Consider the following 25,606-nt stretch of genomic DNA (forward strand, 5'->3'; position numbering starts at 1 on the left):
GGCCGCCCGCACCCAAGATGGCGCCCGCGCGCCGCGCCCGCACCCCGAGCAAGATGGCGGCGTCCAGCGCGGCTGGCCCGTAGGCGGCCCGGCGGTGCTCCGCGTCCGCTCGCAGGGAAGGAAGGCAGCGAGGGCCGGGCCGGGGCGGCGATGGCGGCGCCGGGCGCCGAGGGCGAGTACGAGTCCGTGCTCTGCGTCAAGCCCGACGTCAGCGTCTTCCGCATCCCGCCGCGCGCCTCCAACCGCGGCTACAGGTGGGCCCGGGCGGGGGGCCCGAGGGAGCAGCTCCCGGGCGGGAGGCCGCGGGAGGGCGGGAGCAGCAGGGCCCCTCCTGTGGGTCCCCGCGAGGGAAGGGCCCCCGGCTGCCCCCCCCCCCCCGAGGCGTGGCGGTCCGGGCGGGAAGGCTCTTTCGGCCTCCTGGCCGGTCTTCGCGCGCTGACGAGAAGGGGCCGCCTCTTTCCCTGCGCGGCTTCTGGGGGCTCCTGGGCCGGCGACACGACACGCCGCACCCGCCCGCCCGCCCCCCCCGGCGGCATGGATGTGCCCGGAAGGGGCCCCGGGAGGCCGCGAGGTCCCCTTTGCCAGGCGGAAGGCCTCGGCGCTTGCAGGCGCCCGTCCCTATGGAAGGCAGGCACGGGGGGGGGCGGGGGGGGGGCAGAGCTCCTCGGGTGCGTCGGGCCCCCACAGTCCAGGTCGGTGCCAGAACTTTGCGTTTTCCCAGCGCACCAGCGGTAAGCAGCGCAGGGGGGTCTCCAGGATGCTTCAGTGGTCAGCCCAGCAGCCGCCTCTCGCCAGGGCCAGCCTGCATGGAGCAAACGACCATCACGAGGATCACTCTGGCAGCCTGTTCTTGGAATAGAGTGGAGAGGATGAACAACATGGGGGTCTCCCTGCAGATTCTGGAGTTTGGAGCTTGAAATGCTTCCATCAACTGATGGTCCCTGTGGCTTCTGCTAGGCAACGACCACAGTTCGACCAGCACTCCGGCCTTGGTTGTTTTGGCCATAAAGGCAGGCGGAGGAGGATTCCTTGGACCAGGGCAGGCGACAGCCACTGGGCACCTGAACTGCGTGACTTCCCTAAGCCTTGCTAGTGTTTTGCAGAAGCTCCCAACAGAGTTTCAGACAGGGTCTTCAAATCCTCAGTCTCTTGTGGACACCCGCTGGGTGACTTTCAGCCTAGCCAACCTCACAGGGTGGTTCTGATGGGCCCATATCAGGCAGGAAAAGGCAGGATTGGTGGATGGGTGTGAAAGCTAGAAAGAAACTGGATCAAAACCATAGTGCTTTTGCCATCTGTTCTTCTGCTCTGTTTTCTGTCTTGTATAATTGATTTTCTTAGGTGTGAGTTGGGCAGTTCAGCTAGCTCTGATCTCTTGGAAAGTGCTATCATCCACCTTGGCCTTGGGGTCAGAGGCTCCAGTTGTATCTTCTGGAGTGTTTCTGTGCCCAAAAGGGTAGGTGGGGGGGACAGGGATTGGGGGTTAGAGTAACAGCCTCAGGGGAGGGAGGTATATAAATGTAATGAAGGAATGAACAAACAAACTCTCACACAGGAAGGTGAAGACATGGGAGGTACTAGGATGAGGGAAAGAGGAAACAGTGTGCAGAAGAGGGTTCAGGACGAAGTGAGGTAAATCCAGAACTGGTGGGCAGAAAGGAGAGAAGAAAGAGAGGACAGGCTAATGAGGGCTTTCAGGGAAGGGACAGAAGATGTAGTGTGGGAAAGGAAAATGAGAGCCCCCCCAACAAGTCTCTGTGGGTCCTGCGCTTTTGTATTCTAATTTGCTACCTGGCTAGAATCTGAGGATACAAAGCCAGATACTGGAACTGTAAATGGACAAGACAGATCTTTGTAGAAAACTGAAAAGCACATCAGGGTTTCAGAAAAATCTGGAATCTTTAAAAGAAAAAGTACATCAGACAAAAAGCCACCCAGACAATAAAAGGAGAGCCTGTAGCTTTAATAAATATTACTTCATTGGCTTTTGCTAGGCAAACAGAACAGTTTTCTCAGCATTTTAGGCTTGGTTTCTGTCAGTGAAAGGCAGATGGAGGAGGCAGGGTCCATTCCACAGCTGTTTTGGTCCTCCCTAAGCACAATGTCTAAGACTCAGGCTGATTGTGGTGAATCAGCAGGATTCTTTGGAAATCCTGCAGCCGGCCAGGACAGCAAGCTGAAGAGGGGCTTTCTTAAACCAACAATTTATGTCCCTTTGTTTACATTTGCAGAGCCTCTGACTGGAAACTGGATCAGCCAGATTGGACTGGACGGCTCCGCATAACCTCGAAGGGCAAAATTGCATATATAAAACTGGAGGACAGAGTTTCAGGTGAGGCCCTGCAGGATGGCACCCTATAGCAAGAGTGTGGCCCTTTACATTCAGATCTTGGGGGTGCAGCCAAATGTAGTGGAACTCTTCTGGTCATTCCAACAGTAAAAGCCTTGCTTCATTTCTGACAGGACCTTGTATCTAGTTTATGATGCTCTTTTCGTGTGCTTGGATATAATCCTATCCTTATTGCTGTACCAGGATTCCCACTTGATGATGCTACCTTCGATTACTGGCAACGTTGTGTGTACGCTGTCCAGTAATATGTAGTCACAGGCAGGAAGGCATTTGCGTTGTGCTCAGTTCTGGTCTTTGAAAGAGCAGATGGAGTTATGCCAAGTGCAGAACGATATACGGAAATAACGGACCAAGGATGAGTAGTTCCCCTCTTCCACCTTGGCAGCAAGTGCTGGAAGCTGGTAGTGTGCTCAGGGTAGAAATTTTGTATGAAAGGTACTCATGAAACTAAAGTTCAAGATGTGTCCACAAGAAATTTGCCCGAACTAAGAAAGTGCTGCAATAGTCATGTTTTAGAGCAGGGGTAGTCAAACTGCGGCCCTCCAGATGTCCATGGACTACAGTTCCCAGGAGCCCCCTGCCAGCGAACGCTGGCAGGGGGCTCCTGGGAATTGTAGTCCATGGACATCTGGAGGGCCGCAGTTTGACTACCCCTGTTTTAGAGCCTATGTGCTTTGTGTAGTACATGAACGTGTGGCAGATTCATATGCATTTATGTACAATAACTAAATAAAATGTGCCGCAGTGTGGTAACTGTAACATTCTAACTCTGTTGTGGAATCTTACGCTAGGCTCCTTTTGTCTGTTGAAGGAGAAAATTGGCACATACTTGAAACCCTCAACCAGAAGGATATTGTGCTAAGGTCTCCTTCCCTGTCCTGCCTGTCCCCGGCCTTTGCTGTCTTTTTAGTGTCCAGATTGCCCCAGCTGGAGGTGTCACAGTCTGTCTCCTGATAGATTCCTTGTGGGAGGGGTCTTGCTGCTGTTGCTGTGGCCTATGGAAATATGCTGCATGATGCCCAGTCAGGTGGGAAGCTGTGTGTGTGTGTGCACCTATGCCCCCTCCCCCCCCCCACGCGCTGGAGAGATGAGGCCCCTCCTGAAGAGCACGGGGAGCATCTCCCCTGCCTCTCATTTTGCTCAGCAGAGGGATCTTTCCTGCCGGTGCTCTGCAGCATTTGACTGAGAAGAAAGCCTGCACTTTGTGCCGGAAAAGTCTGGGGCGAGCGCTGTAGCCGTTTGCTAACTGCTTGGCAATATTCCGTATTGTTATTGTGAACGCTGTATTGAACTGAGGTTTAGCAATGGGAGTTAGCATCACTGGCTAGATAATTCACATTCATGATAACTGAAGCTGGGTCCTCACAGCCCCCAGAAGAAGAAACCGACTCATGGAATAACTTTCATTGAGGCCAAACCAAATTACACAAAGGATTTCTTAATGTAATTTGGGTGACTCCAATAGAAAGGATCACCTGATTTTCTGAAATTGTGCTTCTGCTTCCGTGTTACGGAAATGTGGTGACCCCAGTGGCTGCTTCCGCACAGTGGCCGCCGCGTGTGCCGCCTCCGCCCTCTGTGGGGAAGTGCTTGTTGAGGCATTCTCATGTCTCCTCAGGGGAGCTGTTTGCGCAGGCCCCGATCGATCAGTATCCTGGCATTGCTGTGGAGACGGTGACGGATTCCAGCCGCTACTTTGTCATCCGGATCCAGGACGGGAATGGTGAGGAGGAAGGGTTTTTTCTCATCCCCCGAAATGGAGTGGGGCTGCTCTCTCGCCCCCTTCCCAAGAATGAGGCTGGCGAGAGTTGGTTCAAAGTCGGACCAGGAAGGACTGCGCACTCATTCTCAGAATGAATTTTCCACTAGCCGACACCCCAGACACCATCACCGAGTGTAGGGCAGGGCTCTTCAGCATCCTTTTGTTATGGGGCTGAGCTCAACAGCGGTAAAAGACTCTAGCACAGGATTTTTCAACTAGGGCTTTGTGACATCCTGGGATTTCCCAAATTGGTGGGTGTCAGCCATTTATTTACTTACTTACTTACTTACTGATATACTGCCCTCCCGTGAAGGCTTGGGACAGTGTACAGGACTGACAGCACCATTATACTAATTAACATTAAAATGTTAACTTAAAAATGTTAAGAATCTTTTTCAAAATTTGCATCTTCCATTTAATTTCCGTGCAGTCCCCATTGTCACTGACAGAGGAACATAATTGCTGTTTTCAGTGGAGGTGTCCTATTGGGGGGCAATTTGATGTTGTTATATCGCTGCCCCCAATCAAAAGCCCTTTGGAGCTCATTCAGGCCCTTTGGAGCTCATTCCACCAGGTAGGGGCCAGGACGGGGAAAGCCCTTGTCCTGGTTGAGGCCAGGGACCACTAGCTGGTCGATATTGGCCAAGCACAATACTCTACAGGGGACATAGGCAGAGTGGTGGCAAAGGCAATCATGATCTGGAATTCAACCAGAAGCCAGCACAACTGCCAAAGAACAGGTCAAATATGGACCCTCCAGGGTGTTCCTGTGAGGACCCAGGCAGCTGTGTTCTGGACTAGTTGCAATTTCTTGGTCAAAGATAAGGGAAAGTCCATGCAGAGTGAGTTCCAGAAGTCCAGCCTTGAGGCGACCATTGCAGGGATCGCTATGGCTAGGTGCTCTGGAGCCAGTTAGGGCACTAGTAGCTTGGCTTGGTGAACATGGAAGAACACCAGCTGTGCTACTTTTGTCCCCTAAAATGTGTGAAATATTTATCAGGTAACCTTATATACTTATATACTTATGTTAACCTGCCCCCCCCCCCCAATATCCAGGGATGGGCCTGGAGGGGTGGGAAGGGGCCCCTTGAGGGCATGTACACAGCTTTGCTTACCAACCATATTCGGCATGACTGTGCCACTTCCTGAAGAATGTTTCAGGGGTTTCTCAATGGTGAAAAAGTTGAGAAAAGCTGCTCTGGCCTTGGTTGCCACTGCGTAGCCCTGTGGTGCAGAAGAGATGCCAAACGTTCTCGAGGAAGACAATGTTTAACTGTGGCGAGTAGGGCAAATTGCCACAGTCACATGAATGCAGCCTTTCTTTAACCAGCCACCTTTCTCCCGCTATTGATGGACAGTTTCTGCTGCTATGGGAGAGATAAAGCTAAGAGATAAAGGTTTGGAATAAAAAGGCTGCAAACTGAGGCTTCCTCTTGAAGGCATAGCTTTGTGCATGGGTGCAGATGCTGGCAGGGTTTTCTAGTCACCTTACCAGGCCATGGGGTAGCAAGCCTGGGTCAGCTGTTAAAGTCTTGGCCACTCCCAGGAGTGAACTGAATGGCTGTTCCTCTGACCTTTCCAGGGCGTAGTGCATTCATTGGCATAGGCTTTGGAGACCGGGGTGATGCCTTTGACTTCAACGTTTCTCTGCAGGATCATTTCAAGTAAGTTTCCTTCTCCGCTTCTATACTTGCCTGAAATTTGTTTCCTCTCTTGTGTAATGTCCTCAGAGGGCTTTCTGCAGAGTCAGACCACAGATCCCTCTGGCTCAGCAATGTTCTGACCCTGCTGTGTTTGGGAGTGCCTGTTGAAATATGCCGGCAGCGTCTCTTTTCCAGAACTGCCGAGGGCATGGCACACATTTACTCCTCCCCTGTGACCATGAAAGGTAGGAGGTGAGGGGGGGTGTTGCTGAAGCGTCTGGGGGAGGAGAGCACATCCCTTTTTCAGTCAAAAGAGGCTTACTATACAGTGTCTATTTCAGTGATTTTATTTTGGTGCTGATGTTGTGTTCATATTAACCCTGGTACTGTTGATCTACCCAGGGTTTCTGGAGTATACAAATACAATGACAACAAGTAAAAAATCCACAGGAGCAAGGTCTGCAAACCAGCCTGGAGTCCAGTAGTCCAGTCCAAGGGTCAAGGATCCAGGGGTCCAGTTCCAAGGCACGACAACAGGTTTAGGATACAGCAGTAGGGGCCCAAGATTTGAGGAGCAAGCACAGATTACCAGAAAAAGAAACAAGGCAGCTGGTCAGGGTCGAGCATTCGTTGCTGAACACACCAGCACCCACAAGAGTGGCAAGCAACGTGGTTCCCCGCCCACATTTGCTCAGTATGTTCCTTTTATCTGCATCTTTTCCCGACTCATCCCCTGAGGGAGGGAGGGAGGGCCGGCCAGGGGATGTTGCTCCTTAGCCAGGTTCATCTTCCTAGAAGACTCTCAGGCCTGGCCATGTGAGGACTGTGCTCCTGGAACGAAACTGGACCGTTGCTGAGCAGCTAAGTGGGCACATCTTTGTCTCTCCCGGGTCACCAAGCGGCCTCTTCATCCTTATCTGCACTGTTGGTTCAGGAGAAGCTGGCAGGGAACCTGGCCTCTGTGCTGCCTCTCTGGAAGACCCAGCAGCCTGGCTGTGACTGGGAAGTGTGGGTCTGCTGCTCAGGTGGGGGTTCTGCAGTTGTGTGGCCCAGTTCTTCAGATTCCTCAGAAGAGGAGGAGCTGGCTGGCCCATGGCAGCGGAGTATTTTTTCTGGTTGTCTGAAATGAATCTTCCATAGCTTCTCCTTCCGTCTCCTCCTATGGAAAATCGACGATTCTCAAGAAGTGTAACACATCTTGCCTTCAGGTGGGTTGCCATATTAATCTGAAACAGCAAAGAAAGCTTGGAGCCCAGGGGCACCTTTGAGACCCATCAAGCTTAATTCTGGGTAGAAGCTTTTCTGTGAACACAGGCTTCAGATACATTGAAGCAGAAATCACCAGCCATGACAGATGGATAGGGAGTGGGAAGAATGTTGCCAGGAAGAGCTCATGAAAGTCTGACGTTCTCTCAACCTCCGGCCTCAACTGGCCCCCCTGGTACAACAGGGAGCGGTGTGAAAAGAGGGGCGAGCTGAGAGGGCAGGAGTGAGTCTGAAGGAAGACTCAGGATGAAGCAGGAAGGACGTAGCCATCAAGGATGCTTATGGAAGCTGATGAGATGGCAATGAAATTCACAAAGAGAATAGTACGCTATGCAACTTGGACAATTGTTCAGAGTAATTTGGTCTCTTATGGCCCTTAAAGAAGAGTGCAAAAATGAATCAGGGTTGGAAGGGACCACCAGGGTCATCTAGTCCAACCCCCTGCAGAATGCAGGAAATTCACAACTACCTGCCCACCCACAGTGACCCCAATTCCATATCCAGATGATTACCCCCCCCAACCCCCCAGAATCCCTGGTCAGTCTGGCCTGAAGGAAATTCACCTTCTAACCCTAAAGTGGCAATCAGAATTTCCCTGGGCCTGCAAGAAAGGGCCACTGGAGCCAGGCTCAGACACAATCCCCTTCAGCCCACCCACTGACAATCTGCCTAAGTTCACAGAATCAGCATTTCTGCCAGATGGCTCTCCAGCCTCTGCTTAGAAACTTCCAAAGAAGGAGAACCCACCACCTCCTGAGGAAGCCTGTTCCACTGAGGAACTGATAAAAGTTCAGGAACTTCTTCTGGATGTTTAGCTGAAAGTTCTTTTGAATTAGTTTCATCCCACTGCTTCTGGTCTGACCCTCTGGGGCAACAGAAAACATCTCTGCTCCATCTATGTGACAGCTCTTCAAGTACTCACAGGTTGAGAACCACTGTTCTAGAAGGTGAAGAAGAAGAAGAGTTGGTTCTTATATACTGCTTTTCTCTACTTGACGGAGTCTCAAAGGGGTTTCCAGTCGCCTTCCATTTCCCTTCCCCACAACAGACACCCTGTGAGGTGGGTGAGGCTGAGAGAGCCCTGAGATTCCTGGAGAAGAAGAAGAGTTGGTTCTTAGTTGCTGCTTTTCTCTACCCGAAGAAGTCTCCCTGCCTGCCTGGCTGCTTTCCATCCCTTTCCCCCCCTCCCTCCCTCCCTTCCTTCCTTCCTTCCCCCTCCCTCCCTCCACCCCCCACCAAGACTTCAGACCATTACACTCTGCCCTCCTACCATGCTAGCGCCTGTTTCAACTACAACGGGCTTCAGCTACTAGTTCATCCATAGAAGTGATTTCTATTTACTTGGAAATCAAGCTGGAAGAAGGAGGAATGTGAGAAGAAGCTAGGTGAAGAAGACTGGGAAGAAGCACTAGAAGCCAGAGGGAGGCAGTGTAAGATCACAAGAGGGGAGGCAGCAGAGGACTCAGATAAGATGAACCTAGGAGAAAATGGCGCATATAAGACTCAGGGAAAGTGAACGGGGCTATGGGAGGTGTAGGATGGGACCACGGGAGGGATCTCAAAAAATCCAAGATGGCGGGAATGTGAAAGGAACCCCCCCCCCCCCCAAATCAAGGCTGGGTCTTCTCTGTCAAGTTCACAAGACTACACAGGAAAAGCCAGGCAGGAAAATATTGGCTCGTGTGAGAAAAAACAGAGTGCCACACCCAAATCCAGGAACAACAACACCAAAACTGACAATCGCAACACCACCAAAATCTCCTCCCAAACCAATTCAGACTCTGATCAATTCAATTCAAACAATTAACTAACCCCGAGACAACCAACTCAGAGTAATTAATTCAAGGAAGTGAGGGTCCTGGGGAGGCATGATCAAGTCCTCCTAGAATTTCTTGTCAGAAGTGGGGCCAAGAAAGTTTGTAGTCAGATGTGACTTTCAGAGGGCAGACTTTAATAAACCCAGAGACATGATGAGAATCATTCCATGGACTAGAATGTTGGAAGAGAAAGGAGCAAGTGACGGGTGGGCTCTGTTCAAACAAGGGTTATTGCGTGCTCAAGCCATGACTATTCCAGCAAGGTGGAAATATGGTAAGGGATCCAAGAAGCCTATTTGGATGAACAGAGAACTTCAGGAGGAGCTAAGGAAAATACTATTCAAGAAGAAGCGGAAGGAAGGACAGACCTCTAAGGGAGAGTCTCCGCAGTTTACTGGGCACTGTAGGTCAGCCAGCAGAGAAGCTGAAGCTGGGAGTGAGCCGAGACTGGTCGGGAAAGCCGCCTATAACAAGAAAAACTTTTTCAGATATTTGAGGAGCAAACGGAAGGTAAACAAGGCAAATAGGCCTGCTGTTGGGTGAAGATGGAGAAACTCTGACTCAGGACAGAGAAAAAGCAGAAAGGCTCACTACCTATTTTGCCTCTGTGCTTTCCCAGAAAAATATGGATAATCTAGGGATGGTAGTAGGCAAGGTATTTTTCTTGGTGGCAGGTTGACATGGACAGAGAGGTTGTTGGGAGGCATCTGGCTGCACTGGATGAATTCAAATCCCCTGGGCCGGATGAAATGCACCCAAGAATGCTCAAATGGCTTTCTGGAGAGCTTGTGGAACCCATGTCCCTCATTGTTAGGACCTTTTGGAGGTCCAACCTGGTTTCCTTCTTTGACTGAGTGATGGGCTTATTAGATTATAGAAACTTAGATGATATTGTTTACCTAGATTTCAGTAAGGCTTTTGACAAAGTTCCCCATAATGTTCTGATGAGTAAACTGTAGGACTATAGATTGGATTTTCGGATGGTTAGGTAGATAAGAGAACTAGCTAGAAAAACATGCCCAAAGAGTGGTCATCAGTGGTATTTTATCTGAGTGGAGAGCAGCGTAGTGCCACAAGGTTTGGTACTAGGTCCAGTACTTTTCAGCAATTTTATCAATGATCTGGAGGATGGGGTAGAGGAACTTTGTGTGAATGACACCAAGATGGGAGGAGTAGTGAACACCCCAGAAGATAGAGTTCAACAGGATCTGAACACACTGAAAAAGTGGGCAAACGAGAACACGATGCAGTTCATTAAGGAGACTTGCAGAGTTCTACATCTTCTTGGTCATAAAAATGAGAAGCATAAATACTGGATGGGATATGCACTTCTGGGTAACAGTGTGTGTGAACATGATCTTGGGGTACTTGTGGACTGTGTACGCTAAATAGGAGCAGACAAGGTGATGTGGTGGAAAAGAAGGCAATGCCATCTTGGGCTGTAGCAACAGAGGCATCACATCAAAATCACGTTGTCATGGTTCCAATGTATACTGCATTGGTCAGACCCTACCTAGAGTACTGTGTGCAGTTCTGGAGGCCTCACTTCAAGAAGGATTTGGACAAAATTGAAAGAGTTCAGAGGAGAGCGATTAAAATGATCCAGGGCCCAAGGACCATGCCCTATAAAAAAAGGCTGAGGAACTTGGGAATGTTCAGCCTGGAGAAGAGGAGGTTAAGAGGCAACATGATTGCTGTCTTTCAGTATTTGAAAGGTTGTAGAGGTGAGTCAGTAGAAAAAGGAAACCAGGCCAACAAAGGACAAAGTAGTTGGATGCAATTGATATGGACACCGGCCAGAACATTGCATGGCTGAGCAAGGCAGTGCGGGATCGTGGATCATGGCAACAGCTGTCCCATGGGACTGCCAAGAGTCCGCTCTACTGAAACCCTGACAACAAGAGGAGGGCAAGGAAACGTTCCTATGAGCAGCAAAGGATTGGGCATGCAGTCATGGGTTTAAACTACAAGGACAACGATACAGGCTAGAGGTCAGGAAACAATTTCCCATAGAGTAGTTCAGCAGTGGAATCGACTGCTCAAGGCAGCCTTTCTCAGCTTTTTTAGTGTTGAGAAACCCCTGAAATATTCTTCAGATTTCTAGAAGTGCTGCAATGGTGAAAAATCTGGTTGGGAAGCATAGTTATGCAGATGTCCACCTTGGGCCTCTGGCTCGCTCTGTCCAGCCAGGCCCAGCATTGGCCATTTTGGGGGGTTGGCGGGTCGACATGACAATATGGTCATGTCACTTCATATACGTTAAACAATTAAAAAAAAAAGTAATTAACTCTCACCCATTCAGGAAACCCTTCCAGGGTTGTCAAGAAACTCCAGGGTTTCATGAACCCTGATTGAAAAAGCCTGGCTTCAGGAGATGGTGAGCTCACCTTTGCTGGCCGTCTTCAAGCAGCAGCTGGACAGATACTTTTCCTGGATTCGTTAGGTTGATTCTGCATTGAGCAGGGGCTTGGACTAGGTGGTCTGTCTGGCCCCTTCCAACTCTATGATTCTGGAAGGAAAGGAGGGAGGAAGGAAGGAAGATGAAAGAAAGGGAGGGATAAAGGAAGGAGGAAAGGAAAGAACAAAAGGAGTCAGAAAAAGGCAGGTAGGAAGAGAGAAAGGTGGAGAGAGGGAGGGAGAAAGAAAAGGGGAGGAAGGAGGAAAGAATTAGGAAGGGAGACGGAGGGGAAATGGAAAACAGAAAAAAGGAAGAGGGATAAAGGAAGGAAAGAAGGAAGTAGAAAGAAAAAGGAAGAAAGGAGGAGGAAGAAGAAGAAGAGTTGGTTCTTATATGCTGCTTTTCCCTACCCGAAGGAGGCTCAAAGCGGCCTTCCCATTCCTCTCCCCACAACAGACACCCTGTGGAGTGGGTGAGGCTGAGAGAGCGCTGATATCACTGCCCGGTCAGAACAGCTTTATCAGTGCTGTGGAGAGCCCAAGGTCACCCAGCTGGCTGCATGTGGGGAAGTGCAGAATCGAACCTGGCATGCCAGATTAAAAGTCTGCACTCCTAACAACTACACCAAGAAAAGGCAATGAAGGATGCGGAAGGAAGGTAGACAAAAAACAGGAAGGGAGAGGAACGAAGGAAAGAGGACAAAGGATATATGTAAAGAGAGGAAAGAAGACTCCCCCCCCCCGACTTAGGAGGACGCAAGGGCCATGTATGGTCCCACTGCCTAGATTTCAGGCGGGTGTAGAGGCTGCACTCGGTGTCCTGGGGCTCGATGGCAGGCCTAACCTCTTCCTCCCTCCCAGCCACTCCACTCTGGCTTGAAGAATGGAGAGAAACAGGTTTCTTCCCTGAGGGGGCCATGTTACACATTAAAGAGGCAGCAGTCAAATAAGTCAAATAAAGGGTGCCATATGGAGGATGGAGCAGAATTGCCCTAGAGGGACAGACCAGAATGAATGGGATGAAATTAATTCAAACGGAATTCCATCTAAACATCCGGAAGAAGTTCCTGACAGAGCGGTTTCTCAGTGGAACAGGCTTCCTCGGGAGGTGGTGGGTTCTCCATCTCTGGAGATTTTTAAACAGAGGCTGGAGAGCCATCTGACGGAGAGGCTGATTCTGGGAAGGTTCAAAGGGGTGGCAGGTGACAGTGAATAAGCAATAGGGATGTGAGTGTCCTGCATAATGCAAGGGATTGGACTAGATTAGCTATCCCCAACAAGTGGGCCGTGGACCACATGTGGTCTGTCGACTAATTGGAGGTGGGCTGCGAAGGACGTCCCGTCCCCCCCCCGGCCCTTTACAACACACTTCGGGTGCCATTGTCTCCCATCACTCCCAGATGGGACTATCTCGTTGCAGAGAAACAAGCTCAGGGTTCCCATTGATTTGTCATGAGTTAAAATTTCTATGAAAATAAAATGTTCCTTATGTTCATTGTTGTGATGTGTCTGTATCTTATTTTGAAGGGATGTTTAAACATTACCATAGTGATCAGAGAGCGTTAGAGCAGTGGTTGAGAGTAGAGGAGTAAACTACCCCCCCCCAACCAGGCCTCAGTAAAATTGTCAAGCGTTGAGTGGTCCCCGGTGATAACAAGGTTGGGGACCACTGGACTAGATGACCCATGAGGCCCCTTCCAACTCTATTATTCCATGATTCTATGTCTTTCTCTTGGATGTAGCTTACCTCAGTGGTCCCCAACCACTGGGCCGTGGCCCGGCAAGCTTCTTTCTGGGGGAGAGGGGAGCGCGGCCGCCGATGCAAACACACATGTGCAGCAGCTCAAAAAGTGCTGCACATGCCTGTTTGCGGCAGCGCATGGCTCAAATGCGCATGCGCTGATCTGCCACGCATGCGCACATGCACACAATTGCGGTGCATGCGTGTTTGCAGTCGCGCATGCCACAAACGCGCATGCCACAAACGCGCATGCCACAAACGCGCATGTGCGGCGCCCGGATCACCCTCCCCACACACCGGTCCGCAGCCTGAAAAGGGTTGCAGACCACTGGCTTACTTGGTGTAAGTGCTGGGTTGGCTTCTTCTATTCTCAGGCACTTTATTCTTGTTCATTTGCTCTTGGGAGCTGAGAAAACTTCCATCTTCTCTTTGTATTTTAATGCCTAAGTAGTGTGCAAGGCTGCCTAGTCATTTTGAGTTCTGCTTGGTGGTGGCAGATGGCCTACTATTTCTTTGCTGTCATCTGGACCTTAATATGCCAAAAGCAAGTCAACATAAGCTAGTCCGTTACGCATTTCTGTTATTGATCTACAGGCAGGAATTACATTTGATTTTCTTGACATCTCCTTGATGGAGTGTTTCATTAGGTTTGGAGTTTCACACTCCTGCAGCTTGTTGCAGTCCATAAAGACTTTTCTGAAATTGCAAATTGAGTCCCCCTTACCCTTTTTGTATGACTCCTGGTGGCTACTGTATTTAGGATGGCAGTTTTCACCTCTGGCTTGCATTCTCTTGCTTGCTGCAGTGCTCAGCAGTTAATAATTGGGGCAAATGTTTCATCATAATCCTCACCAAATTTCTGTGTGTATCCCTTGGCAACAAGTCTGGTGATATGGCATTGTACCTCGTCTTCAGTGTTATGTTTCAGTTGAAAACCCATTTGCATCAAATAGCTTTTCTCTCTGGCAGCAGCTTTGTAAGTGTCCATGTGGGTGTAAAAATCAAAGGGAGGGGAGTCAGTTGTGTCCTAGTATGGGGGGTCTGGACGGTCTTCTCAGCTTCTCCCCTTTTTCCCCGTCTACATGAAGCGAGCTGCCATAGTGGCAGTAAAGGCAGGGAGAGGGGGCAAAAGGAAGGCTGTGTGGGTGATGATGTCATTTTAAGTGAAATGTCACTTCCAGAGCATGATTAGCTGACATCACTTCCCAGAGTCCTCAAAGCCTGAAAATTTATTTCAGGGGCTTCTCCTTGGTCAAAAGGTTGAAAAAGGCTGGACTTTTGGGATCTGTTGCTTTTAGGATTTGAAACTCCATCTGAATGATATCAGCAATTATATATAGACTAGAAAATAAGCCTGCTGTAATCGGAATACAGCGGGGTCTAGCGAGGCTGTCAAGGTTGGGGTCGCAACGGGGCAAGAGAACGTACCGGAGGGCGGGTGGCGGGCATCCTGTGAGGCGGCGGTGAGTCGCCGCCACCCGCCCCGCGGCCTACCGTATTTTGGGGCCGCGAGGCAGGAACTCTCGGCGGGCGGCCTGTAGGCAGGAGACTGCTGTTGGCTGGAGGCTGGAGGCTGGGTCGGCTCGGTGCGGCTCCTGGGGCGCAGCTGGGTGAGCTTCAGGCGTCGGATGTGCGGGGTGGGCGGTGGCAGTGCCGCAGCACAGAGCCTGTGCCAATGTGCGGGCTGCAGGGTGCTCCTGGCTGTGGGTTCTGACGGCGAGCTTCGGGCGTCGGGTGGGGGGGTGGACGGCGCCGCCGCTCCAGCACAGGGCTCAGCCAGCCACTCGTGGCAGCTTGGACCAGCGGGCGAGCTCAGCTGTGTGCGGGCGGGGCGGGTGGCGGCCGCGGCAGTTTGCGCCGCGGCCCGGCCCCAGCTGTGTGGGCCGGCGGTGAGCCATTCCGTGTGGTGGTGCAGCTGCAGGCGGAGCCGGCGCGACGGCGGCAGCGGCTGGGCCCTCGTTGTGTGGCGGGCAGGTGGCAACGTTCCCTGGCGATGGCGGGCAGGTAATGGCGGCGGGCAGCGGCATTCGAGCAAAGTCAGAGGGGGGCGGATCGGGAGGCGCTTCGCTTCACGCCTCCCGCTTGGTCAGTCCGGCGGCAAGGGACCAATTGGTCCCTTGCCGCAGGACTGACAATTGGAGGGCCGACTGGGCCCTCCGATTGTCCGTCGGGGGGAAGGGGCCTATCGGCACCCTTCCTCATCCCGGACAGGGCCCACCGATGGAGCCCTTGCTGCTTTATTTTATCCGCTCCGCGAGGAGTGGTTAAAGATCATTGTTCAGTGCATAGCGGTTATGAAGTAAAGTTTGCAGATAGGTGCATGGGAGGAGCCCTAGATAATAATGAGATCGCCAAGCTGTTCTCTTTGCAAAAAGTTGTGTGGCCATCTCATTGGCCTGGAATTATGCTAAATTCCTGGGCTTGAACATACATGTCATATGCATCAGCTCCTGCAGTTCATAAGTGATGTGGGATTTATTTGGTTTGGTTTGATAATTAATTATCAGGTGATATGACCATGTATGATCATAACCTAACCAACTCTCCCAAAATGGTCATTGATGAACCTGGAGGGGATGGGGGTTTCTTGAAGTATGTTTCAGGGGTTTCTCAGTGGTAAAGAAGTTGAGAAAGGCTGACCTAAACTATGATATTTTTTGTAGCTATTCTGGATATGTTAGAATTAAAGGAGGAGGAGTAGCTGACAAGGGTAGCAACCTAATTTACCAATGTCAACCTAGGTAATTGCTGTGCCAAATCAGACAAGGGATCAGACTAATCAGCAGTGCGGAATTCTGCATAGAGCACCAATTTCTTGTTCAAGGAGACTTCAAGTCAGCATCCTTTGCATTTCTTGGAATGGCAGGATGCAAAACTGAGTGGTGTATTAATAAGTGATATATTTTCTCATCTCCACTATCATGGAAAGAAAGCCAGATTATCCGAGTGCTTGCTAGAAATCCCTGTTGAACTCCTTCTTGTATCCTTCCTGTCTTTTGCAGTTAGTCTTGCTGCTGCCTTTTGCATGTCTTGGCATGTTTCTCTTTCCTCTCTCCCAATCTAGGTGGGTGAAACAAGAGACTGAAATCTCCAAGGAGTCCCAGGAAATTGACAGTCGTCCCAAGTTGGATCTTGGATTTAAGGAAGGACAGACCATTAAATTGAACATTGGGGTAAGAATCTAATTGTTCTCGACTCCTGACTTGCTGAGTGTGTTCTGTTGAGATATGTACTTTGAGAGTCAGCGGATTCCCCACACACACATGCACACATTTGTTTCCCTTTTTTAGGAGGATTCCCTTTGATTCTCTGTTTCTCTTTGCAGAACATGCCAACAAAGAAAAGTGGAGCGACCAAGCTACGTCCAGCTGGATCAGGAGGGCCTAGCCTGCTCCCACCACCTCCTGGGGGCAAAACTGCCCTCCCTTCTGTCCCACCTCCTCCCCTGACTGCCATTTCCAATCACGTCACACCACCCACGGTGCAGACATCCAGCCACACGGGCAACACAGGTAGTCCATCAGGAGGGCAGGGTCATTTCAGGGCCTTTGGGCGGAGGGCTGTGGCAGGCTTGGCGGGGTAGTGGGCTGCCTGCCACTTTCTACTATACTACAAAGGAAATAAAGAATCTGTCCAAATGGCTTCATTAAAGATCAAAAGAGTCTCTTAAACAAATCAGGTTCTTTAGTATTCTCATACTACATGCATAAAAAATATTATTAGAAATCAAAATTTCACAATTAAATCTTTCATTGACTATTCATAATTATAATATATATCCTTAATTAAAATAATAATGAAATACATATTTACATCTAATAAATCTTCTCTTTAGAATACATTTTACTCTCTTCTTTCTGATAAAGATATACTCCATCCTTGTCTTAACTAATTTATTCAACATAAATCAGGTCAAGAAGCAACAGTGAGAACCGGGCATGGAATTACTGATTGGTTCAAAATTGAGAAAGGAGTTCAGCAAGGCTATATACTGTCGCCTTGCCTATTTAACTTGTATGCGGAGCACATCATGAGAAAGGTGGGGTTAGATGAGTCACAAATTGGGATCAAGATTGCAGGGAGAAATATCAACAGCCTCAGATATGCAGATGATACCACTCTAATGGCAGAAAGCGAAGAGGAACTAAATAGCCTCTTGATGCAGGTGAAGGAGGAGAGTGCAAAAGTTGAATTTAAACTCAACATCAAGAAAACGAAGATCATGGCATCTGTCCCTCTCAATTCCTGGCAAATAGATGGGGAAGGAATGGAGGTAGTGACAGATTTTATTTTCCTGGGCTCCAAGATCACTGCAGATGGGGACTGCAGCAAAGAAATTAAAAGACACTTGCTCCAGGGGAGGAAAGCTATGGCAAATCTAGAAAGCATCCTAAAAAGCAGAGACTGATGTCAACAAAAGTGCGTCTAGTCAAGGCTATGGTATTCCCAGTTGCAATGTATGGCTGTGAAAGTTGGACCATAAGGAAGGCCGAGCGTCAAAGAATTGAGGCTTTTGAACTCTGGTGCTGGAGAAGACTCTTGCGAGTCCCTTGGACTGCAAGGCGAACAAACTGGTCAGTCCTAGAGGAGATCAGCCCTGCCTGCTCCTTAGAAGGCCAGATCCTGAAGATGAAACTCAAATACTTTGGCCACCTCATGAGAAGGAAGGACTCCCTGGAGAAGAGCCTAATGCTGGGAGCGATCGAGGGCAAAAGAAGAAGGGGACAACAGAGAATGAGGTGGCTGGATGGAGTCACTGAAGCAGTCGGTACAAACTTAAATGGACTCCGGGGAAGGGTAGAGGACAGGAAGGCCTGGAGGGACATTGTCCATGGGGTCGCGATGGGTTGGACACGACTTTGCACCTAACAACAACAACAATGGACATTACATTGTGTTGACTTAAATAACCTTCAATTATTTTTTTCATCTATTTTCTGATCCCTGTACAAATTTGAAAAAAATTGTACAGATCTTTCTTGAATATTTTTCCCTCCTGTTAATACTGCTTGTCCATCTTTTAGTTTTATTATTCTTTTTGTTTTTTCTTGTCTCAGTTTAGTAGCTAGCCATCTACTTGGTTTGTTAGCGAATTCAAAGTTATTTCTTTTTATAAATTGCATTGTTTTTCTCCATATCAGAAACCATTAACATAGAGAATTACCTTTGAAGATTTTGCCTTAAATGATCATTAAAGGGATCTGCTTTAATTTCTTCTTCAATTTTTTTCAGTTCACCTAATAATTTTTTCTTCTTTTCTCGCTGTTTCCTTTTTAATTTTGCACAACTCCATTATTTAAATTAAATTTGAAAAATTCTTTTATTTGCTTTTTACCTTGTTCTACCATACCATTGTTTTTAAATATTTTTGTTTGTTTGTTTGTTTATTTATTTATATATTTATTTCCTGCCACTCCTGAGGCCGGCTCGTGTTGGGTCACGAAGTCCATAAAACCATTTAAAACCCCCATAAAAGGACATAAAACCCCATACAATCATAACAATACACATGGTGAAAAATATAACCCCCCCCCTCCACGCTAACTACTCAAGGGGATGGCAAGAAGGAGGTCTGAATAGTTAAGTGTAAATTAGTACCAGATGTTAGTAGCACTGAGCAATAAGATGGAATAAAGACATAAATAAAATACCGTGGCATAAAAAGGTTGAGCTTCAGCACCGACCCCGGCCTCAACCAGGGACCTGGCGGAAGAGCTCCGTCTTGCAGGCCCTGAAAGAATGCTGAAAGATCCCGCAGGGCCCGCAGCTCTCCCTGGGGCGCATTCTACCAGGACGGGGCCAGGACCGAAAGGCCCTGGCCCTGGTTGAGGCCAGGCGTGCTTCCCTGGGGCCGGGAACGACCAATAGATTATCACCCGCAGAGCGTAGAGCCCTGAAGGGTGCATAGGACAATAGGCAGTCCCACAGATGTGTGGGTCCCAAACTGCGTAGGGCCTTAAAGGTCAGAACCAAAACCTTGAACCTGATCTGGACAGCAACTGGCAACCAATGCAACTGCCTCAGCACCGGCTGGATATGGGCCCTCCATGATGTTCCTGTGAGGACCCCAGCAACTGCGTTTTGTACCAGCTGGAGTCTCCGGATCAAGGGGAACGGTAGGCCCGCATAGAGTGAGTTACAGAAATCTATTCTGGAGTTGACCATTGCATGGATCATTGTGGCCAGATGTTCAGGGGGCAGATAGGGCGCTAGTAGCCAAGCTTGGCGAAGGTGGAAAAATGACTGGCTAGCTACCTTCTTGACCTGTGCCTCCATAGTTAATGAGGCATGTCACGCCCAAATTCCTGGCCTGGGACGCGATCGTAAGTTGCGTCCCTGCCAAGGTGGGTAATCACACTTCCTGGTCTGTCCCCCTACCCTGCAGCCACAGGACCTCCGTCTTGGAGGAGCTGAGTTTCAGACAACTCTGCTCAAGGCATTCAGTCACTGCTTACAAATCTGGCAAATGGTTCCGGGCGGGGGGGGGGGGGGAGTCCGGTTGGCCGTCTACGAGGAGATAGAGCTGGGTGCCATCTGCATATTGATGACAGCCCAGCTCAAAACTCTGTACCAGCTGTCCCAGTGGGCGCATAAAGATGTTGAGTAACGTGGGGGAGAGGACTGCGCCCTGTGGGACCCCGCAAGGGAGTCTGTAAAAACGAGTCTTTAAGGGAGTCTGTAAGAATTGCTTCATTTACTCTCCACATTGTACTCCCACTGTTTGTATCTTTGAGTACCATTGTTATAGCACCATGATCTGAGAATACTTTAGGTTCAATATCTACTTTTAATATTTTCAAAACTAAATCCCCTGAAACCCAGATCATATCAATTCTAGAGAATGACTTATATCCATCAGAATAAAATCGAATTCCCATTTTTCAATCTCCATATATCCATCAGATTCAAATCTTCTGTCATATTAAAGAAAGGCTTAGGAAGTTTTCCTTTTGGATTCTTAGCCAATTTACATACTATTTTATTTGGTTCTAAATTTACATCCCCATTGAAATTTCCCATTAAACACCAACTTTCATATTCCAAAGATGATCTTTTTTGTTAAATCATGGTAAAATTTATGTTTTCTCCCATTTAGTGCATATATTGGCACATCATATTCTTGCAAAGCCAGATAATTTCCACCCCTAAATATTACAATGCCATTCTTTTTAACATTATTTGAAGCTATAAATTCATTACCCAACAATTTATTAATTAACAAGTTACTATTTTTCCTAATATGTGTCTCTAACAAACAAGCTACATCTATCTTTTGGTTCTTTAATGAAAAACTTTTTTCCTTTTCTGTGATATATTTAAACCATTAATGTTCCAAGACCAAATTTTATAACTCATCATTCAAAATTTAAGATAAACAAAAGTACAAGTTTTGAGTCTTATCCTCTTTTTATATAGATTTTTATATTTCATTTATAGAAGAAACAGAGTGTGTGTGTGTGTGTGTGTGTATATATATAAAGAATAAGTTGTTATACATTGTACAGATTATACTCTTATAACATACTAGTAATCAAGCCCATTGCAGTTCTAAATGCAATGGGCGCTAGCAGTGAGTGTGGGTTTGGGGGGGGGGACTACCTGCAGTCTTTGGTCGGGGTTTGAAAGGGGAGAAGGGGGAAGGGTAAGGGACACGCTCTCAGCCACCCACCCACCCCCTCTCTCAGAACCCCCCCCCCCCGAGAAGCGGCGGCGCGGTCCTCCCTCCCAAGGCCAGTCAGAACCCCAGGTCCACTTACTGCCCTTGCGCTGGTCCTGGCTGCTCTCTGCTGGTCTTCGGCCATCGCAGTTCCCAGGAGAAGGCCGGCCGGGCCACCCTCCCACCCGAGGCTCTCTGGAGCCTTCCCCTGGCCGGCGAAGCCGCTCCGGCGGCCAGGAGAAGGCCGGCCGGCGCACCCCCCCACCCGAGGCTCTCTGGAGCCTTCCCCTGGCCTGACGCGGCTTCAGGCCAGCGGCAAAGGAGCAACTGCGAAGAGGGAGCTGCGGCCCGGCACCAGGCCGTGGCCCGCGGGTTGGGGACCACTGTTCCAGAAAATCTCCTTCTATCTTTCCCTTAACAATGTCAGTTTAGCCATTTTGGCCAGGTCTGCCAGCTTGGTCAGCCAGTCCTCTATCGAAGGTAGATCTTGCACCTTCCATTTTCTAGCCAAGACTAGCCTTGCCACTGTCGTGGCATGGAAGAATAGGCTTCTACTTTGCGTTGGGAGGCACTGCGGTGGTATACTTAATAGCATGTTCTCAGGTTTCAAAGGAAATCTTAAACCCCACATTTTCTGAATTATAGTGTGAATAATCCCAAAGAAGGGCAATGCCAAAGAATGTTCAAACTACCGCACCATTGCACTCATTTCTCATGCTAGCAAAGTTATGCTCAAAATCCTACAAGCTAGGCTCCAGCAATATGTGGACCGAGAACTTCCAGAAGTACAGGCAGGATTTCGACGAGGCAGAGGAACTAGAGATCAAATTGCCAACATACCCTGGATCATAGAGAAAGCTAGGGAGTTCCAGAAGAACATTTACTTCTGCTTCATTGACTATGCTAAAGCCTTTGATTGTGTGGAGCACAACAAATTGTGGCAAGTTCTTAAAGAGATGGGAATACCAGAGCATCTTATCTGTCTGTTGAGAAACCTATATGCAGGTCAAGAAGCAGCAGTGAGAACCGGGCATGGAATCATGGATTGGTTCAAAATTGAGAAAGGAGTTCTATGTATTCTGTATACTGTAGCCTTGCCTATTTAAAATATGCAGAGGACATAAGAAAAGCGGGGTTAGACTAATCACAAATTGGGATCAAGATTGCAGGGAGAAATATCAACAACCTCAGATATGCAGATAATTTTAATTTGTGTAATGCCATGCACACTGTTAATGTGACATCTGGGGACATGACAGAGGTGTGGCCAGCTGGCATCATTTCCAGGGTAATATGAAGTCTGAAGAATATTTCAGGGGTTACTCCACAATCAAAAGGTTGAGAAAGGTTACAGACTATGTCTGTATTTCATATCTCCAGTTTCCTTCTATTAGTAGTTTCGTATAGATGTTAAATTATGCGGAATGATGAAGCCTCTGGCAAACAGTTAGTGCTCTAACATGAGTTTGAAGGCATTGAGCAAGACTACTTTAAGCCATTGGAGCTCAGGAATAGATTCCAGACCCTTACCTGGAAGATGGAAGTAGCAACAAGGGCAGAGTAGGAAAACAGTCAGAGTAGGTCAGCAGTGGAATTGGGTGAGCTCCCCCTTACGCATGGCTGGACAGATACTTAACCTGGATGCTTGAGGCTGATCCTGCATTCAGCAGGTGGCTTGTAGGACCACTTTATGATTCTGTCATCCATATGCAGCCAGTCACAGTTTTCAGAGCGCTCTCAGCTTCACTTCCCTCACAGGTGTCTCTTGTGGGGAGAGGAAGCATAGGCAATTGTAAGTTGGTTTGAGAGCCCTTTGAGCAGAAAAAAACAGGGTACAAAAACAGCTGTCTTCTACAATAGTCTTTTCTTATATCTTTCCTGAATCGACTGCCCATCTGCTTCACAGAATGCCCTTGATTTCTAGAACTTTGGGAGATGAAGAAAGACTTTGTCAGCTCTCTCCATCCCATGCTTCATTTTATAAACTTCTCTCATCCCCTTCCCTTTGTTTTTGGTTTGCCAATGTGCTTCGACCCAAACAATTAGGGACCTAATAGCTCTTAGGCATTTCAGAGGGAGAGCATGCTGTTTTTTTCTAGGCATTCCCTCTGTCTGACTCTGTGATGGCATTTCTAGGAAGACTAATGAGGGGAGATCAGGTGTAAACCCTGTGGAAATATTAAGTAGACCCTGTCATTCCTACGAATGCCTCCACTTTGCATACATGTCCTTATCCCAATGCAGGTAGGAAACCTGTTTTGCTGCAGAACGTCTAGTTCAGCCCTCAGTGAATCCCTCTTGCCTGTGAGTGGTTTAGTGGTACTGGCTGAAAAGTCAGTGTTGAAATTAAGCAGGTGCTAAAGGCCCATCTAAGGTGCTGTGACAGGAAGTGTTGGGTAGAGACAGATGTGACCAAATAGACTTGTGCCTCTCTTCTTTGCAGATGTCTTGCTTGACTTGGATCTGCCGCCTCCTGCCCCAAAGGCTCCTGCCCCTGCAGCAGTTCCAGCCACCACAGATCTCTGGGGAGACTTCAATGCTGCCTCCAGGTAGCCAGCTCTGAAAAGGGTGGGGCAGGCTGTAAGCAGAAGGTCCTCCAGGGCCATGGGAGCATATGGGACACAGCCCCAAACTCTGTTTTAGAAGTTGGAGAGAAAGCTGATGCTTACCACAGCTGCCCCCCAAATCCAAATAAACTCTGGCAGTCTTCTTAAAACAATACAGCACTATATCCTCTAGTACAGTCATTCTTAGCGGGTGGCATATGGCCCCCTGGAGAGCCCTGGCACATTTGAAGGGGGCCACAGACTGGTAAATGTCAGAAGAGGAGCCTAAAGGGTTTGTGGGGGGCCTGGAAGCTGAACCAATTAAATACCCCTTTTGTCATTACTAGAAAGTCCTTTGTCAGGGGAAAGTAAAAGAATCCATGTCATCCATTCCTTGGTGTATGCTTGAATTAATGTCTTCAAGGGAAACAATGAACACGTGCTTCTCTTGGTCAAATGCGTAATACAAAGTACTTTGAGTACAGTTCACTCTTGTCTTAGGCCTTTTTTAGCCTAGCTCGAGCAAGTGGCCAACCTACTGCAGGGGGCCCTAGAGCCTGAGAAGAGCTCCTAAAATGGCCACGACACACACAAAAAGTTAAGTAAACCATTTCAGAGCCTTAGAAAGGTCTGTTTCTTTCTGCCTCTTTCAGTGTTGGGGTTCCCAGCACTTATCAGATTGATGGTCTTAAGGGGAGGAGACATACTCTGAGATTGATTGAGGTTCCAAAGGGAATATAAGTTTCTGTGAAAGCACACTGAGTGGGCATCAGAGACTGCCCCTTCTCCCACTGATATTCTTCTTTCCTTTCTTGCAGCAGCGTTTCCAGCCAGTCTCCCCAGCCCTCCAACTGGGTGCAGTTCTGAAGGGGACTATGAAGTCTTTAAATGGGAACGGACTGGAGGCCAAGGCCCTTGGTAGCTCCACAGGTGACAGGAGGGAACTGATGCCATTCGGTCTTGGGTGAAAAAGTAGTTTTAGATTATCCTGCTTTTGTCAACATTTCCATTTCACAATGATAGTTTTGATCATCCGGTGAACTTGTGACCAGCTGTAGAGAAGGCTTGGGAATTCTGCCCGGTGTTCCCCATGAGAAACAACCTTGCACCAACTGGTTATAACTTTTCCCTGGGGCTTTCTCAGAATATGTTCATACGACTTTCTCCAAACGTGTTCTCCTTTCAGTCCTGTGGTAGGAGGAGAATACAGTTCTGGACTTAGACTGCCTGTTCCCCTTATTTTGTATCTTCCTCCTGAAAATGGAAAATGCTTTGGAGAAGTGGACCTCTGTGAGTAGCGTTAACACGGTGTAAGATGCTGTCCTGCTTTCATCCTTGCGAGTTGTAACAGCAGGGCCACCTGTCTGTCAGGCTGCTATCCCTGATGTTGGGGGGGGGGGGGGAAACCCTGTGTCATGACTAGACTAGACGAGTTAGATGCCCAAGGCCCTAAGCAATATTAGTGGATCACAGAGTAATTTTAAGTAGTCTGTCGCTCACACCATGCTCTGCAATGGTCTTTACCTCCAGTACGTTTATAGTTTCTGTATCGTTTTCTCCCAGCAGGTGGCTGTGAAGGTAGGAATTTGTACCCATTCCTTACACTCTAAAAGTGGAGTTACAAAAAGAACCAGCTTTGTTTGATGTTCTCACAAACAGACCCCTCCTTTTTTTTTGGCTGAGTTCTAGGTATATAAGCTGTACAGCGTTTTTTTGTGATGCTACTAGGCAGTGATTATTAACTTATCATATCAGCTGGATCCCCTGTGATCCATGGCTTAAGTGTTTTTTTAAAAGGGGGATAGTTGATTTTGGAACATGTGCAAAATCTGCCAGCAGTCACAGAGGGGAGACTTGGCCCCTTTTGTCAGGGAGGAAAGTAAATGTTCTGTCAAGTTGTAGGCTCACTTCTAGTATCTTTGTGGAAAACAGGGACCAGTTTCTGCTTTCTAAGGAAGCTGAGGCTTTACATGCCCAGCTTCCTCCAATCCAACTGCATTCCATGGCTTACCTGCTGCTACCTGTGTCTTTAAATCATGTTTGTTTCCCTGCTGGTTGCAAGTGGTTACCTGTCCTCCTCGGCTCCTTGCCGGGTGATAATGGGCAAGCCAGGATGACTAAGCTGGAATCTTCCTGACTCTTCCGTGTTGGCAGCAGATCCTGTCATTTCAGCCGCTTTGGGTCCCAAACCCAAGAAATCTGATTGTGTCCCTACAAAAATCAAACGAGAGACTCTCCTTCTGTGTTCTTTTTTCTTAGCTAGAATTAAGAAGATAATATATAATATATTGATGGATACTAAAAATAATGTTTCATCTATCTTCTATCTATTCCATATTCTATGTATGTATATAAAGTGTAAGATGTACTTGTTCAGTGATGGTCATTAAAATCAATATAAAACTGGAAAAAAAGCAGTGTCATGAA

The 25,606-nt window shown here is 48.4% G+C and overlaps 1 protein-coding gene across 3 annotated transcripts; it reads left to right on the forward strand.

Annotated features, from left to right (window-relative positions):
- NECAP1 (NECAP endocytosis associated 1) lies at positions 1–25,606 on the forward strand. 3 transcript variants are annotated; one of them, XM_077300765.1, is made up of 8 exons: positions 1–254; positions 2,232–2,332; positions 3,969–4,073; positions 5,695–5,776; positions 16,041–16,149; positions 16,302–16,488; positions 23,077–23,182; positions 23,998–25,606. In XM_077300765.1, the coding sequence occupies exons 1-8, from the start codon at positions 151–153 to the stop codon at positions 24,044–24,046; spliced, it is 843 nt and encodes a 280-aa protein (XP_077156880.1). In that variant the 5' UTR covers positions 1–150; the 3' UTR covers positions 24,047–25,606. The 3 variants fall into 3 exon arrangements, with proteins under 3 accessions (XP_077156880.1, XP_077156881.1, XP_077156882.1); XM_077300766.1 differs by having other exon boundaries at positions 24,001–25,606; XM_077300767.1 differs by lacking the exon at positions 1–254 and adding an exon at positions 524–627.

Source organism: Paroedura picta, chromosome 10 (assembly GCF_049243985.1).
Source record: "Paroedura picta isolate Pp20150507F chromosome 10, Ppicta_v3.0, whole genome shotgun sequence".
NCBI lineage: Eukaryota > Metazoa > Chordata > Lepidosauria > Squamata > Gekkonidae > Paroedura > Paroedura picta.